The 15552-nt window shown below is 38.9% G+C and overlaps 2 protein-coding genes across 2 annotated transcripts; one reads left to right on the top strand and one right to left on the bottom strand.

Moving 5' to 3' along the window:
• Positions 1-76: 76 nt before the first annotated feature.
• On the top strand, positions 77-10295 carry LOC109997713 (uncharacterized). The gene is made up of 6 exons (XM_020652290.3): positions 77-1626; positions 2478-3014; positions 3109-3237; positions 4869-7049; positions 9116-9191; positions 9819-10295. Exons 2-5 carry the CDS (start codon positions 2514-2516, stop codon positions 9188-9190), a joined length of 2886 nt encoding a protein of 961 aa, XP_020507946.2. The 5' UTR covers positions 77-1626; positions 2478-2513; the 3' UTR covers position 9191; positions 9819-10295.
• A 1222-nt stretch (positions 10296-11517) lies between these two features.
• Positions 11518-14957, bottom strand: LOC109997715 (group XIIB secretory phospholipase A2-like protein). The gene is made up of 4 exons (XM_020652291.3): positions 14614-14957; positions 13446-13534; positions 12518-12683; positions 11518-11917 (listed from the first exon to the last, which is right to left on the bottom strand). Exons 1-4 carry the CDS (start codon positions 14876-14878, stop codon positions 11799-11801), a joined length of 639 nt encoding a protein of 212 aa, XP_020507947.1. The 5' UTR covers positions 14879-14957; the 3' UTR covers positions 11518-11798.
• Positions 14958-15552: the final 595 nt, after the last annotated feature.

The raw sequence follows: 15552 nt of genomic DNA, 5'->3' as shown, positions 1-15552 counted from the left end.
AGGCACTGAAGTGCTTCAGTAGTACAGGGCCCCTGCTACCTTACGAATTGTTTCTGCATATAGGGATTACTCTGTAGCTCCTACACACATTCTGACCAGTGTTGGGAAAGGTTGACAATGACACATATGGACTCGTGTATCTGACATTACTGATAAATGTACTGATTATTTTGGTCATTTTTTGAATCATTTTTTTAGAGAAGCTAAAATAATAGATGAAAGCGGGAAAGGAGCCACCGATAGGATTCAAACACAGGCTGCCCGCCATATTGGTCGCACACGCTGACCACTAGGCCAACAGTTGCCCACAAGTTGGATGATAACTTGTGCACACAAGATATTAACCTGTGTGAACAATAAAATGATCTTGTCAATATCACATTTCATCTTTTGTTCTAAATGATGGTATAGTGGAGAAAGCAGACCCCAAATAAATGAGTAGAACATATCCTTTATTAATAGAAATTATCCAGTGATCGGCCTTTCTTTTTGCGGAACCGCTTGTTGATGCCAGAGGTCAGAGGAAAATGGTCACACTGGTTTTTGCTGAAAGAAGGTCAACAATTAAACAACCACTTGTTGCAACCGTGGTATGCAGACGAGTATCTCTGAACGCACAACACGTCCAGTTTTGCTGCTGACCTTGTCCATCCACTTACGACCACAGTGTACCCATATTCTGATGGCTACTTCCAGCAGGATAAACATGCCATGTCGCAAAGCTCATGTCATGTCAAACTGGGTTTTTTAACATGACAATGAGTTGACTGTACTCAAATGGCCTGCACAGTCACCAGATCTCAATCCAGTAGAGCACCTTTGGGATGAGGTGGTACGGGAGATTCATCTCATGGATATGCAGCCGACAACTCTGCAGCAACTGTGTGAAGCCATCATGTTAATATGGACCAAAATCTCTAAAGAATGTTTCCAGCGCCATCTATGCCATGTTCTGAAGGCAAAAGGGGGTCCAACCCGGTTCTGGTAAGGTGTACCATAAAGTGGCAAATGAGTGTATAAGTCTATAATATGGAGTAACACAATAGATATATATATACATTGTATAACTGGCTGAAATTGTGTTTTCTTTCACAATCCAGTGTGGTTTGGCTTTTTGTCTGCCACCTGCAAATCTATGCAGATCACATCCAATTGTAAACACTGTCTTTGGTGGCTTATAATAAAAATACAGAATGTGTCATGTAACCTGATTATTCATAAACTACAAATTGTGTAAAAAAAACAAAATAACAACAACAAGCATTATCTTAGTTATTATAAGAAAAAACGGCTTCTATTTTTTCTTGGCAAACCCAACATGTCCCCTCTGTTTTGTCAGGTGACTATTGTTTTATTCAGAATGCTCCCTGCAGTGTCGGTACTCCGTCCAGCAGGTGGCGCTATCAAAAAGGTTTCCACACCACCGAAGCTGTGAGAGCAGTCTAGCGTTTCAATCCTTTTTCCTCGGTTTTTGGATATTTATGGGTGTGAACATTTGTTTGGAAAACTTGAGAACCTGCTAAGCAAAGCTCGGCTTGACATTTCACTATAAAATCATTTAAAATAACGGCTTTACAATGACACTTCCGTTACGCGACCGAAGAAAGGGTCGTCTGAGCAGCACTAGTAAGTAAACAGTGTGTGAACTGCAAGACTATCCTAGTACTGAATAATGTTTTTTAGTTTTTTTTAGTTCTTAATGTGCCGCAACAATATACTACACATTTACTAATCATGGAGGTACATTTATCAAGCAAAGCTTTTAGTTGAGTGTCTGCTAACTTCGTCCATGCTTTTCGTGGGCTACTGGAAGATATGGACCAAAACCACCAAAACTCATATCTTGATATTGTTTACCTGAATGACGATACTCGATATATATCGATATGTATTTTATTGACAGTGAAAACACAGGGCTGCTATGTTTTTGTTTTTATTACTATTTTTATTTTTATTTTTTTCCTTTACTTTTATTTCTCTTTTTTTGTTTTTGTATTGTGTGTACTGTTTTGCTATACACTGTTTATGCTTTACTATAAATGACAATAAAGAGATGGTTTAAAAAAAAAACAGTGAAAACACATGGAAAATAAACTACCTGTTTGTGAATTTAAAAAGTAATATTATAAAATAAAAATGTTCTTTAAATACAATAAAAGAGAGAAAGAGGAGGAGCAGGGTTAAGAGGGACAGACAGTCAGTCATCAGTGAGATGAGAAAAAGGAGACCGTTTTTTTAATGCAACATAAACTATATCCATATTAACGATATTGTCTTACCCTATATCTTGTTTGAAAATATATCAATATATCTTACGATATATTTCCAGCCCTACTGGAAGATACGAGTTATTATCTAAAAAGTAGCTGTCATTTTCTATTAAGCAGGGAGGCATTTACTGTGTTGTAAGTCAAGTAGCAGTCTGCATGCAGTCATGTGCTGTATTCACCCACAGTCATTTTACCTGTATTTTTCAGAGTGACTTCATAGACTGTTAAAAGACTGGCTGAAGGATGGATTCACTTCTCTGGGATGCTGTTCAAAGTCTGCGGAGAGGGCGGGACCCTAAACACCAGAGTGATGCAAATAACAGCATGGACAATGCCTCAGAAAGTAATAATAATACCCAGGAAACTTACTGTGAATACTCAAGATGCACCAATGATAGACCACAAAGCATTGTTGGAGTGAATGTGGGATGGGAGGAACCCACTCCTGCATCATGTGACTTTTACAACAAGGAGTCAGAAGCCGAGGACCCAGATGGAGCGCCACTTTTGGAGGAAGATGAGGATCCAGAGATTGCAAGAAAGCGGAACGAGCTCAGAGAAATAGAGGAGCGGATTCAACAAAAGAGGGTTTCGATTGCTCTGAAAAAAGTTGTGCATGTAGTGAACAAGGCAAGTCACGGCTTTTCTTGTAATGGTGAATCAGATGGATGTGAGGGTCCAACTCTTAAAGGCAGGGTGAATGCAATTTTGCAGCAACGACATTCTCACAGCTTTCTGTCAATGGTGAGTAAATGATTCATCTGATAGTATCATCATCACGTCTGTGCTTTCCGTTTAATACATTCACTTGTGTAATGCCTTCTCTTTTGCTTCTCAGGTCCACGCGCCTAAAGAGGGACCGAACTCATCCAGCCTGCAGAGGGACCGACATCCCTTGAAGCTCAGAGTGAAGGCAATAATGAAGCAGAAACATACTGATCCCGTTGTTCTGCCAACATACAGAGAGGTTTGGAATGTGATTTTTACCCCTGAAAAGATTGTGTTTCGTCTTAAAGAGGACTACAAGTGAAATTTAATTCATTAATATTATTTAACTATGCATCCCGTACAGTTGCTCAAGAGCTGATATGTTTCCAAGCATTAACCCGTTTAGAGAGAAGGTGCACACTGAACTGGTCGCAATAGGGTTATGATAAATCTTAACATTCACGATTGAGTGCCATTCAATCGGATACCATTGCATTTTAATGCATCAAATGTAAAATTATTATGTCGGGTCAATTAACAGAAGTAGGTAGAGATTGTAATACGCATTCAAGCGGCAACCTCCAGTGATGAAGAATGAAGCCAAAGAGAAAGTGCTCAAACCTGCAGTTCATCAAGTGCTTGCCTGAGTGTGGCTGCAGAAGCACCAAAAGTCACATACATAACCATTCAAGAATGCCCGTTTTTAAAGCAGAAATCAACATGTTTACAGCCTGTTCTTTATAGCTCATCTCTTTATTGACACACAATGTATTGAGGGTGAATTTTATTATAACTCAGAATCAGAAAGATGATAACTCATCCATTTTGATTTAATGCACGTAAGAATTATTGCTTATAAGGTTCGTAGCTGACTGATGGGCATCTGTGGCTGTTAGTCAGCAGGCTTAAGACCCGCCTCAGCTCCAGCTCTTTCTCTGTTGTTAGGTTGACTGAAGTTAGGTAAAGACAGAATTTCCAGCATGGCAACCGCTATCAACAGGCTGCCAAGGCCCCCTTCAGTAACCAAAGGGTGATGTAAGTCAGGCGTTGTCTACTATTATTATTTACAGTCTATGTATGTATCATTCTGTTAACCGGGTAAGAGCTATGGTATGGATTTTTTTTAATGTAAACCCCTGAAAAATGACAAACATAGTTCTTTGACATAGTTTTCCCGGATTTAGTGGGCAATCCCAAAAGATGACAAAGTGTATGACTTTCTCTACCATAATGCACCTGTAGGTTCAAAAACATACAAAGAAACGACACAAGGCGTGTTCAAATATGTCATTCTTAATTTCAACACGTTATTTCCATAGTTATTTCCATTCTCTCATGGCTGTTGGCACATCCATCTTTCAACACAGTATCTTTAATTACGATATTTAACTGTAATTCCCATTTCTTTTTGGGGAGATGTAGGCTTTTATGTTAGAACGCATTTTTCTTCATAACTACATTTTTATTTTTTAACATGACTTTATAAATGTATCAAACATCTAACGTTGAGATACTATGAGTAATTATTCTAAAACTGGCGATATCAAAATTGGTGTAACTTATTTTTTTGCTAGAAAGGTAAATCTGCTGGCAGATATAATGAAGCTGCAGTTGTACTGATATTAGCGTTCACATCAGCCAGTAAGTAACAGAACATTTGAGCTACTTTATGACGTGCATGACAGTCCACCTGATGGTTGTTGATCTCCTCTCTGAATAAAGTTAATATTGTAGTCAAGATTTATTCACAGACAGTGGCCTCTTGATACTTTTTAACCTTTTGGTATTCCCATAAATAAAAGTACTAAGTGTATGAAAACATATCCAGTGAGATTGTGAAAAGTTTGATTTTTATGTTGGACATTGCACAATGTATGTTATCTTTCCTAGGTGGCTGATATCCCAGTGCCTCCTCCAGGCCAAAGGAAGTATGCAGCAGAGAAGGAGGTGACCAGCGTGGATCTTGATCTCCAGCGCTTCCCCGCTGTACTCCATAAAAGAGAAAAGCTTCTTCCAGGCCTTAAGGAATCTTCAACCGAAAAGGAGGTGACCAGCGTGGACCTGGGATTCCAACGCTTCCTCAGTGTGCTCAACAAGGGAGAAATGCTTCCTCCAGACCACGCAGAGTCTTCAAAAGAGAAGGAGGCAATCAACAATCACCTGGGATTCCAGAACATCCTCAATCTGTTTGACAAGAGAAAAATACCTCCTCGAGTACAAAGAGCAGAAAAGGTCCAGCAGTTCCCCAGTGTACTCAATAAAAGAGAAATGCCTCCCAAAGGCCTCGAGGAAACTTTAGGAAAAAAGGAGGCAAACAGTGTGAACCTCAGTGTCCAGCAGTTCCCCAGTGTACTCAATAAAAGAGAAATGCCTCCCAAAGGCCTCAAGGAAACTTCAGGAAAAAATGAGGCAAACAGTGTGGACCTGGGATTCCAGCGCTTCCTCAGTGTGCTCAACAAAGGAGTTGACATGGACGTGCTCAGTAGGATTGTCAATGCTGATAGCGAGGTTCTTCCGTTAGGTGAGGAGGTACTAAACATTCAGCCCCCTCCTTTAGAGAACAGGTTAAATCTGCCTTTTAAAAATGACAGTCAGCGATCCACCAGTGGAGCCTCACTGGAGAACCACAGTCCCAGCAGCAGTAGAGAGAGAAAGACCGACTCACAAGGTCATGAGAGATCCAGCAGTGAGTCGACCTTCCTATCTGATGATAAGAAGAAGAACGACAGAGGAGAGTGTTGCTTTGCCTCGAGTAGTTGTTCCAAACGATCCAACAGTGGAGCCTCGCTGGAGAACCACAGTCCCATCAGCAGTGGAGCGACAAAGACCAAGCCAATAGGTCGAGAGAGCTCAATCATTCAGGGGCTCTCCCAGGCTGATCACAGAAAAGACAGAGGAAACCACTGCTTTGCCTCGAGTAGTCGATCCAAGTCTCCCCCTGTAGTGAAGAAGAAGAAAAAGGAAGAAACACCAAAGTTGAAGGAGCATCAAGAGCATCTCCAGAACATTCTTAAAACTTTGGGGTTTAGTCTGGAAATGGAGGAGATGAGCAAACTAGCAGACCGGACTCAGGAGAGGCTGTATGGAAAGAAGAGGGTTGAGAGCAGAGGGGAGCAGCAGAGTCAGCAGATAGTCTCTCACAAACATCACAGGAACTTCTCCCCTTCTTCCTCCTCCTCCTCCTCCTCCTCCTCCTCGTCTTACTCAAGGTCAACATCTAGAAGCTCAAATCCCAGCCCTGCACGCCGCCCGTCCTACGACAGAGACTCAAAACAAAAGAGAAGGTCTGAACGCAGCCGCTCAAGAGACAGAAGCAGAGATAGACTGATGAACCAAGACGGCCGTCAGGACAGTAAAAAGGGGAAGAGGCAGTGGGATAGAGACAAAGATAGAAAACTGTGTGAAGAAACCTCCGTATATGATAATCCACATACACATCAACCAATCCCTGTTTGTCAAAATTCCTACCCTCCTGGTTTTCCTGAATTCCAGAATAACAATTTTCCTCAGTACTCCGACTGTGATGCCTATCCCAGCAACACTTCCCTTACTGCCACTGAGTCTTGCTGGGTGGATCCTCAGGATGCCTACCCTGCACCCTTTTATACTACCAGGTATCCTAATCCTCAACACTCCTTCCATCACTTCCCTGGCCCTGTAGCAGCACCTACAAAGGTCCGTCATTGCAGACTTGACATTAACTTACTTGTGAATCCAGATCTGTCGAGAAGTGAAGGACAAGTCGGGCCAGCTTCTGGCACTCGGTGCCTGCATGTTCTCACCACTCAGCAGCCAACTTCTTCAGGCTATTTAAAGGTACTGGCAGGAGGCCAAATGATGAATAGAAAACCTAAATTTAGGAATCAACGTCAAAGAAGAAAATACAGAAACAAACTAAAATTAGCACAGATGGCAAAGTTTGATGTGATGGAGATGACGGAGGAGACGAAGAAGAGGGAGGAGAGGGAGAAGAGGGAGGAGGCCCCACAGAAAAATGAAAAGGATTGTTTGTCAGAAGAGGAAAAACAGGTGCCCACAGAAGAGGAAGTGAAGAAGAACCTAAGGAAAATGGTTAGTGGAGTGATTCATAATTCATCTTAGAAGGCAGAGTTAAGACATCTTTTAGTCCTTTTCATCTAATAATATAATAATAATAATATCTACATTTGTTTACAAGTTATGCTGTAGTAAAGACCAAGTTGGATTTAATGTTCTGGAGATCTGAGCAAGCAGCAGTAAATGCATTTCATTAGTGACTCAGAGTCGTTAATACTGCCACATGATCACAAACTTTGTTTCATTACAGATTATTTGTGCCTCAATATCTGACCTTCATCAATTTTTTTCACAAAACCCTTTTAAACCACCACTACTACCACCACTACTAACCTAGACAGTCACCTATGTAATAGGAAGTGTTTCAATGGCGAGTAAGTCTCACTATCCCCCACAAAGCACATGGTTTTAAATCTGAACTTTGGAAACTTAAAGATACTCTTGTAAATAATTAACGCAATATAGATGAAACCCTAGTAAATAAATAAAACAGCTAATCTATATCATTTGATTTTAAACCTCCTGTACTATCATTCAGTGTTTTAGTAAAACACATTATTTTTTAAAGACAGATTTGTTTCCTGTGTGTGTGACGTCCCTGCCCAGGGCGTTCAGTGCAGTTAACGTCAGGGCTAAACCTGTTTAAACACAGAGGACAGTTATGAATGATCAGGTATTCCAAGAATCATATTCCAGATGTCTCAGATACATGTTTAAACATTCACATTGATAAGATAAGATAATCCTTTATTTATCCCACAATGGGGAAATTTACAAAATTGTTGTTTTTTAGATTACCACTCATTTGTCCGTTTTAAAAAGCCATGTTTTCATGTGGCAGTGTATCTACATTCATCTATTAGTGTTGGCATAATATTATATAGACAACTTTTATTTACCTAAGTTTGTACACAGAGAGTATCAGATCGGCTAAAAAAACAACAAAGAACAAACAAAGGCTATTTATAATATAACTTTTCTTCTCCTCAGTAGCTAGCTGTGAAGAAATGCATCTTCAGGCATTTTAATAGTTGATCACATTCACAGTTTTCTTCATAATAATAGAGGCACTGAGATACACCTGAACTCTAGAGGTGCTTTTAAAACTCTGAGACTATAATAGAAAAAGCTGCATCATTTCACTTACAGTTTATTTAACCTCCCATCAGGGACATCAACGTTACAAACACTAAATGAAAATCTTTCTCTCAGTAATAAGATTTCTGTATTCTACAGAAATCTTTTCTGTGATCTTGCAGTGTTAAACACATGACACACACACACACACATCATTCTCTTAGTTGATGTGTGTGTGTATATGCACTGGCTGCACAAGTCGGACAAAGCAGACGGGGAGTGTTTGTCTTCTGTTTTGAAGATGAACACATGGCTCTGTGACACAGTTTGTTAGTCTAAGTTAACAGTAAGCGCCTACAGCAGTCTGTAACATATATGTAAGAACTTGATACAAGACAGATTGGAGACTCCGATTGGCTTAAGTAGAATAAGAATACGTAAGAATACGTTTATATAATACTCGCCAGGAGAAATGAATTAAGCACACCGTGTGGTACAGCCAGTTCTGTCAGACCATCTCATAGGCTTTGTTTATATCCTAAAGATAATACTAAAGTCAGGGCCATGTTACCCGACCTAAACTTGAATGTGATGTCTAAGACAACAGGGAGCAGACAATCCAGATATGAGGGGAGACACAAAGTGACCTTGGTTGGCACGGTTACGGCTAACCCTATCAGCTCTGGCTGTCGTCAAGAGCAGAGATGTCTGTACAACTCAAGAGATACAAAAGTCCATCACAGTACACACTTGGGCACTATAATACATACGCTACTTAAACGCAGCTATCTTCTCACTGAGAGGGATTTAGTGACAGGACATTTGTTTCACACTGATGATTCTGTGAGGTGTGATCCCAACATGATCACAGATCAGCTGTGATCTGTTTCACCACTTGTTCTCAGGCATTTTTAGGTCCTAAGATCATTTTCTATGAATAATTCTTGAGAGACATTTTCTCACAGTTCAACGAGTATTGATCCTTTTTGTTTTTCTTTTTCTAGCTCGATGCATTTAACCAGAAGCCGAAGCCAAATGTCATACAGCCGTACACCTCAGTGCCTTTTGAGACTGATTAAGGTGAGTACAGGAAATATTTTAGTTTCTTTTACTCTCACATCAAATGAATTGTTTGCTAATCTTCGACTAAGACTACTACTCATGAATAATAGCTGTATGCATACTCGATAAATATTAGTGGTACATAATTTATTAAAATATATACTGAATACTGAATTTTGGTTGCAAAAACTGAAATTAAATCATGGTTATGTCATTGGTGATGTGTGTGTCACTTTTTTGTTTTGTTCTGTCTTGTTTTGGGTGTGTGTGTGGGTTTTTATTTTATGTGGGCTGCTTGTTTTTTGTTGTTTTATTTTTCTCTATTACAAAAGAAATTGGGCAAACTAAGATTTTATTATAACCATGTTGTTTTATTCTCCTGAATTCTATTATTGTTTTGTTTAACATTATTTAAAAAAAGTTGCAAAAAACAATATTAGCGACACAACAAAACAATACACAATATTATTCTCTTCCTAACTGATATTTTATTGCCGTAATAACATGTAATTATGTTTCCACATCAGAACAATTTGAAGTTGTTTTTGAGTTCACTTCTTTGTGAATTGATGGATTATTATAAATGTAAAGCAGCAGAGAGCAAATGTTATCTCTTTCCTCTTATTCCTCTTTTTTCCCCTGCAGACTGGAAGGAGTGTCATTACCGGTGTCTTTTATTTGAACCTGCTGTGAGCCCAGAGAGACCATGTGAACTTCATGTTTTACATTTATCTAGTTAAGTTTACATCTGATCATGTAACGGGACCACTCCTTTTTTAGTCACATGACTGTATTTCTACTGAATTATTCTCAAACTCTGTGAGTAGATGAAATCTCCTTTAAAAGATTATGTCTGTGCAGTTAATGCCAGTTTACATTAGTACAGGTTGTTAATCAAACCATTGTTATATTTAAGTGGATGTCACTGCTTTGTTTTTGTTTTTTTTACTTCTACACATTTCATCAGCAGAACTATGCTTTGTAGGATCTGTCATCATTTATTAAATTATACATTTTTCATCATGAAGGGTTGAGCTTTTTGGCTTCACCTGATAATGGTTGTTTCCAAACCGAGTAAAGAAGTCTTTGATTAAAAAAAAAGGATTGGATTTTCATTTCTTCCTCTACACTTTAAAATATTCATCTATTAGAGGAGGAATCTTAATGACTTCTCTTGGTTGTCTGATTTTTTTTTTTTTTTTTTTTTCCCTGGTGTCTGGTTTTAAAACTTAAAAAAAAAAAAGATTTATCTGTAATCGTTTCAATTCAGAAGTGGGGTCCTTAAAAGTATGCCCGCAGTGAGATCTGAGGCACTATTCTAAAATTAGCTCTGAATTAGAATCAGCATTGAATAGACATCAAAGTCTTGCTACAGCCTGTAGAGAAAACTTTCTACTACATTTAATACAGTTTGTGGTGTTGAGTTCTGCTGCGGGCTCCTCATCACTGCCTGAGGCTACAATTGCCTCTAGCAGTATAACACTTCCTGTTTGAGCTGGATAATTTAGGCCCAGTTACAATGGCGACCAGCTGGTAGCTCCGAAGGTCACAAAAAGAATCCAGTTGAATAGAAGTTAAACCAGAAAATGAGCCCACTTATTACTTCATTTGCTACCTCAGCGAGCATTTTCCTTTTGAGTTGGTACCTGAAAAACAGTTCAAGCAAGATCTCCAGTTTATACATCATGATCCAATTTAGAGTCAAATCAATGATTAAGCATTGTATGTTCTTATATGAGGACAAGTCATTACCACTTCAACTTGTTGATCAGGCAGGTTCTGGTTCTACGAAGGTGCAATAGGTTGCATTGCACCCTCATTTTAAATTTCTGCAACTACAATTGATTGGACATAAAAAACAATTACAATCAGTCATCTAGGCTTTCAAATGACAACAGTGACTCATGTTGTATTGTTACATGTTTATGGCTGTTTCATTGCTGTTGCTGGTTTAGCTGCACCCCGCTATAATCTGGATAAGGAGTAGTAATGTGTAGTATATGGTCATTTCTGGCCCAGAGCACAGAATTAAGTGGTCCATGTCGAGAAAATAAACCCTGTGGCATCACTTGTGTTTTCTGTTGGCCGTGTTAGAGCTGAGGTTCAGACTTGGACACAGGAAAACATGATCTGGATGTTTCTCAGCTCTCAAATTCCTGCTCAATGAATGGAGGAGTATTCAGTTTACTTGCTGAAAGTGGAAAGGCCAAATGAAGTGAGGTCACTGATCTCCTGAGGACTCAGTTTAACATGAAATTAATGAATTACATTCATATAAGACTTTCCATGATAACACCTTCTAAATACAAACACAGGAGGTTGTCTGCTCCCTGTAAAGTCTAAGTCAAGCCTCAGGTTTTTTTATTAAATGAACTGTAAAGGTGGTCAAAGTACAGAGCACTGATGCATGTCTAGATTTAAATCAACACAGAGTGCAAACTTACATAAACATTCAAAAAGTGATGCAAAGTCAAATAATGATGTTGAAAAAAACAAAAAAACTTCCAAATAAATTACTCAAGCAGTCACACAGCAGTGTTTGCCACAGCACGACTCAGCGCTCCATCATCTGACATGTTGGCCAGGTCGTACAGTTATAAATAGGCGAGTTGTTCATGTGTCGATCTAGAGTTCATCTCTCTCTTCTCCTTGGCAGTAGCACGCTGCTCTCTGGCTGTTCATGTAAGGTCTGCAGCCCAGAGTCCACACTGTGTTGAACAAGGTGTCTGCAACTGTTTCACATGCTGAGGAGAGGAAAAGAGTGTCAGTACAGATCAGAAAAGACGTTTTCCTTCAATCTGAGATTATACTCAGCCTGCAGTTCATTTAAGATTCTGTTTGTCATTTCAATAATTTATCTGCATCCATCCAACAGACATTCCCACAGCCCCATCAGTGTGACAGAAAAGATGTTGCATATAAATGTTCCTAAAAAGTCTCTTCAAATCACTTCTAAAAGTACACTAAACAATTACAATAAAAGTAGTTTAGATTAAAAAAAACACTATTGAAATGTTTTAATATTGAACATTCCCTTCAATATTAAAAAATGTTTAGTTCTTGACAGCTTTTTAGAATTACATTTTTTAATGTTGAGCTTTTAGGTTCTTTCAATATAAGCCTCATTAGACCTGTTTGATTCTCTTCAGTTTACAATGTGCATAAAACCAGGTCATTTTCACAGTAGTTCATGTAGAGTAGTAGAGCAGCTCCCTAAATCAGTTTGATTATTTCATGTAGGCCTATTTATTAATTAATTAATTTGTTCTTTAATTTAATTTAGTAAAATGATCAAAGGTAAAAGCAGAGGATGAACGGTGCTGAAAATGAAAAAGGCTACGGACCTTCAACTTTGGAAACAAAGCCGAGACTCTTCTTGAGGTCGGAGCAGATGCTGTGGAGGCACCAGCGAAACTTGGAGTCGCAGCGGTACTTGTTGGAGCCACAGGTGTCGTAACACATATCCAGCTGATTGCAGCACTTGGTCATGGCGGGGATTCCCATGTCCATCTGATGCGCATAAAAAAGGTGATTAAGGTGCTTGTGGGGTTTATATTAAAAACTTAAAACACTTGTGGACTTTTTTAGACATTTGAGAGGGTAAAAGATTTATAGTGAGTCGAATCTTTTCCTCTGCAGAAGGTTGAAAACTAAAATGAGATGGATGCTTGAATAGTTTGTCAAAAAGAAAAAAAACATGTTGGTCTGATGTCTGAAGTCAAGATTTACAGAGCTAAAACCAGTCCTGAAATTTTGCTGAGTCAGTGTTAAAAACTAATTTAACTGACACTGCCATCTCTTACCGCAGTGTTCAAGATGATAAAACATTAGAACTAGGCCAGGAGTGAGAGTAAATGCGTGATGAAATTTGTCATTTTCACTGAGAATAAAATGGCAAAAGGTCAGGCAAAAGAGAAATCGCGACTGAAAAGTCTTCCTTTTCGGATGTATTTTTTCTTACATCTAGCATAACATTTAAAGTTCAGCTTTATTCAAACAATTCAAAAGAAAAGAAAATCTGTCCTTCAATCCACACCTTCCTAAACAGCAACACAGAACTGTTGCTTTGCTTCCATCAAATAAAGTCATTAAGATATTTGGTGAAAGGGTGTCTGAGTCAAGGGCTGATCTAAAGAGTTATGGGCAGGGTTTCTGTGGGTTTTGGCCCTCTTAAACACTCTTATAGTTTTTGGTTGAATCTCTTAGAACATAACTATAGATATAATTTAGGAAGTGACAAAGTAACAAGTGATAAATCTCTTTGAAACTTACCCCCTCTGGAACAGGAAGGCCAAAGAAATAGGAGCTACATCCATTTGGTTGTGGCATCTCGTAGCCCGTACGAGGAATAGGATCTTTACCTAAGAGATGAGGAAAAGCAACGTATCAGACGTCATGTTTCACAACTGTGCTGCACTCTGTTTGACATCCATGAGAGTTTAAATCATGATTACACACAAAGATTACTCGCGATATTCATATCCATACAGAAAGATACTACACATTCACACAGTCGCAGCATGTCGATAACTTGTTTTGTTGTGTGTATGAATTGACCGGGTGGTAAATGAGTTTCCCTGCTGGGGAATAATAACGTTTTCTAATCTAAACCTGGTGCTGAGGTCACAGTCCGAGTCCAGGCCCTCTTCCAGATGATAACAAAGAAGATAAGTACATTAAGTAAGTAAATCCCATCATGTGGTAAGGATCTGAGTGCTCTTGTTGTTGACTCTGAAGTGTTCATTAAGTTCCAATCAGGCAATTTACAGAACTGATACAACTTGAATTATTGTGTTTTTTTAAAGGTAGGCTACATTGCAAACTCTCTGTTATATGCCTGGTTTCTTTTTTAAACAACAAGACATCACTGAGATATAATATTTATGGCATACTCTGTTTATGAAGTGCCTGTCTTGGGCATAAGTGATAGCCTACTTTCCCCCCCCCTTTTTTATACTAGTAATGCAGTTACATCTTGTCTGGATCTGGATAAAATGTCAATACTTAAACAAATTGTTAATTGAAATTAAAAGATAATGAACTTTCTATTTTGGATAAAAATGACAGAATTTCCTAAATAGAAATCTTGCTGAAACTTAAAAAAAAAAAAATCAAACTACTGTTTAAAAACACACATTAAAATAAGAGCCGACTTGGGGCACTGGTAGCCTAGTGATGAGTGTGCGTGCCCCATGCACAGAGGCATCAGTCATCAGTCTCTCTCCTGATTTCTGACAATATCCACTGTCCTATGTCTATAATAAAGGCATAAAAAGCCAAAAAATAATACTTGAAACTGATACACGTTCATAGAAAATCACATTTTATACCATACTTGTAATGTAAAGAAAGGTAGAAAAAAAAGGTGTGTCTGTGCAGCAAACTTACTGGTAAAAGGGTCAATGGGGTCGATATCATTGTAACCATAGACCAGACTTACCATAACGACAGCGGTATTGGCACACTCCATCACGTCCGCCCATAAACTCAAGCATGGAGTCAAAATAACTGCCGGCTGACTCAAAGCCTCCTCTCAGGGAGTGAAGACCCCACTCTTCGTCCTCAGCCTCTGCCTGCGTGCCATCAGAAGCCGGGCCTGGTGCTGGTGGTACCGCTGCTGGGTCGTCGGCCTCCTCACTGACAGCACTGATGATGAAGAGCCCCAGCAGGAGCAGGAGGGGAGCAAGAAGGGCCCAACGGGACATCTTGTTTCCCAGTATGAACACAGATTTTAGAGACTGAAGAGAAACACTGACACACTCACAGAGGCAATACTGAAACTGCCTGCGTGCCATGGACTTTGATCCAGACGCAGGGACAGCCTCATATGTGGAGGAACAAAGTTCAGCTTCTATCTCATCTTTTTGAAATGTCTGAGCTTTTATCATTCTCCCTGATTGATTAGGCAGAGCATGTTTTTTTTTAAACACATTCAGCCAAGGGGATACAAGAAGATTTGAGTTAATGTTGCCCAGCTGCGCAGCTTTTTAACTTAAAATTGGTCTTTGAATGTAATAAAATTAATGCAAATGATTTATCATACCACCAACATGTATTACCCATTCTATTATTCTATAATTCACAACTCAACACATCTACTGTATTTCAGGCAAAACTGCATTAAGGAGTTTTTTTTCTGACATTGTTACAAAGTGATTTCATGTAAATAACCAGACTGAGGAGAACCAAATCTAAACACTCCTCAAATGTGTGTTTGTGTGTCCAAATGTGTTTTTTATTCTCATGATAAAATCACATCTGTATAGATTTGTAATCCTAACTGCTGCACAGGCTTGAGTCTGTTTGCTTAAGTGTTTATTATACTGATTGATGAATTGACTTAATTTCATCATACCAGTTATTTATTTATCTGTATATG

This window comes from Labrus bergylta, chromosome 1 (assembly GCF_963930695.1).
Source record: "Labrus bergylta chromosome 1, fLabBer1.1, whole genome shotgun sequence".
Lineage (NCBI taxonomy): Eukaryota > Metazoa > Chordata > Actinopteri > Labriformes > Labridae > Labrus > Labrus bergylta.
Note: the sequence above shows the minus strand (reverse complement) of the source record. Positions and strands in the feature narration are given on the sequence as shown.

Bases quoted from the DNA above. Each gene is read 5' to 3' on its own strand.
- LOC109997715 (XM_020652291.3), bottom strand. From the start codon at position 14,878: ATGTCCCGTTGGGCCCTTCTTGCTCCCCTCCTGCTCCTGCTGGGGCTC. The intron at 13,535-14,613 runs GTAAGTCTGGTC...CTCATCTCTTAG, and splicing joins CCAATACCGCTGTCGTTATG to GTAAAGATCCTATTCCTCGT. The intron at 11,918-12,517 runs GTCCGTAGCCTT...TCCTCTCCTCAG, and splicing joins CTTTGTTTCCAAAGTTGAAG to CATGTGAAACAGTTGCAGAC.
- LOC109997713 (XM_020652290.3), top strand. From the start codon at position 2,514: ATGGATTCACTTCTCTGGGATGCTGTTCAAAGTCTGCGGAGAGGGCGG. The intron at 3,015-3,108 runs GTGAGTAAATGA...TTTGCTTCTCAG, and splicing joins CTCACAGCTTTCTGTCAATG to GTCCACGCGCCTAAAGAGGG. The intron at 3,238-4,868 runs GTTTGGAATGTG...TATCTTTCCTAG, and splicing joins TTCTGCCAACATACAGAGAG to GTGGCTGATATCCCAGTGCC.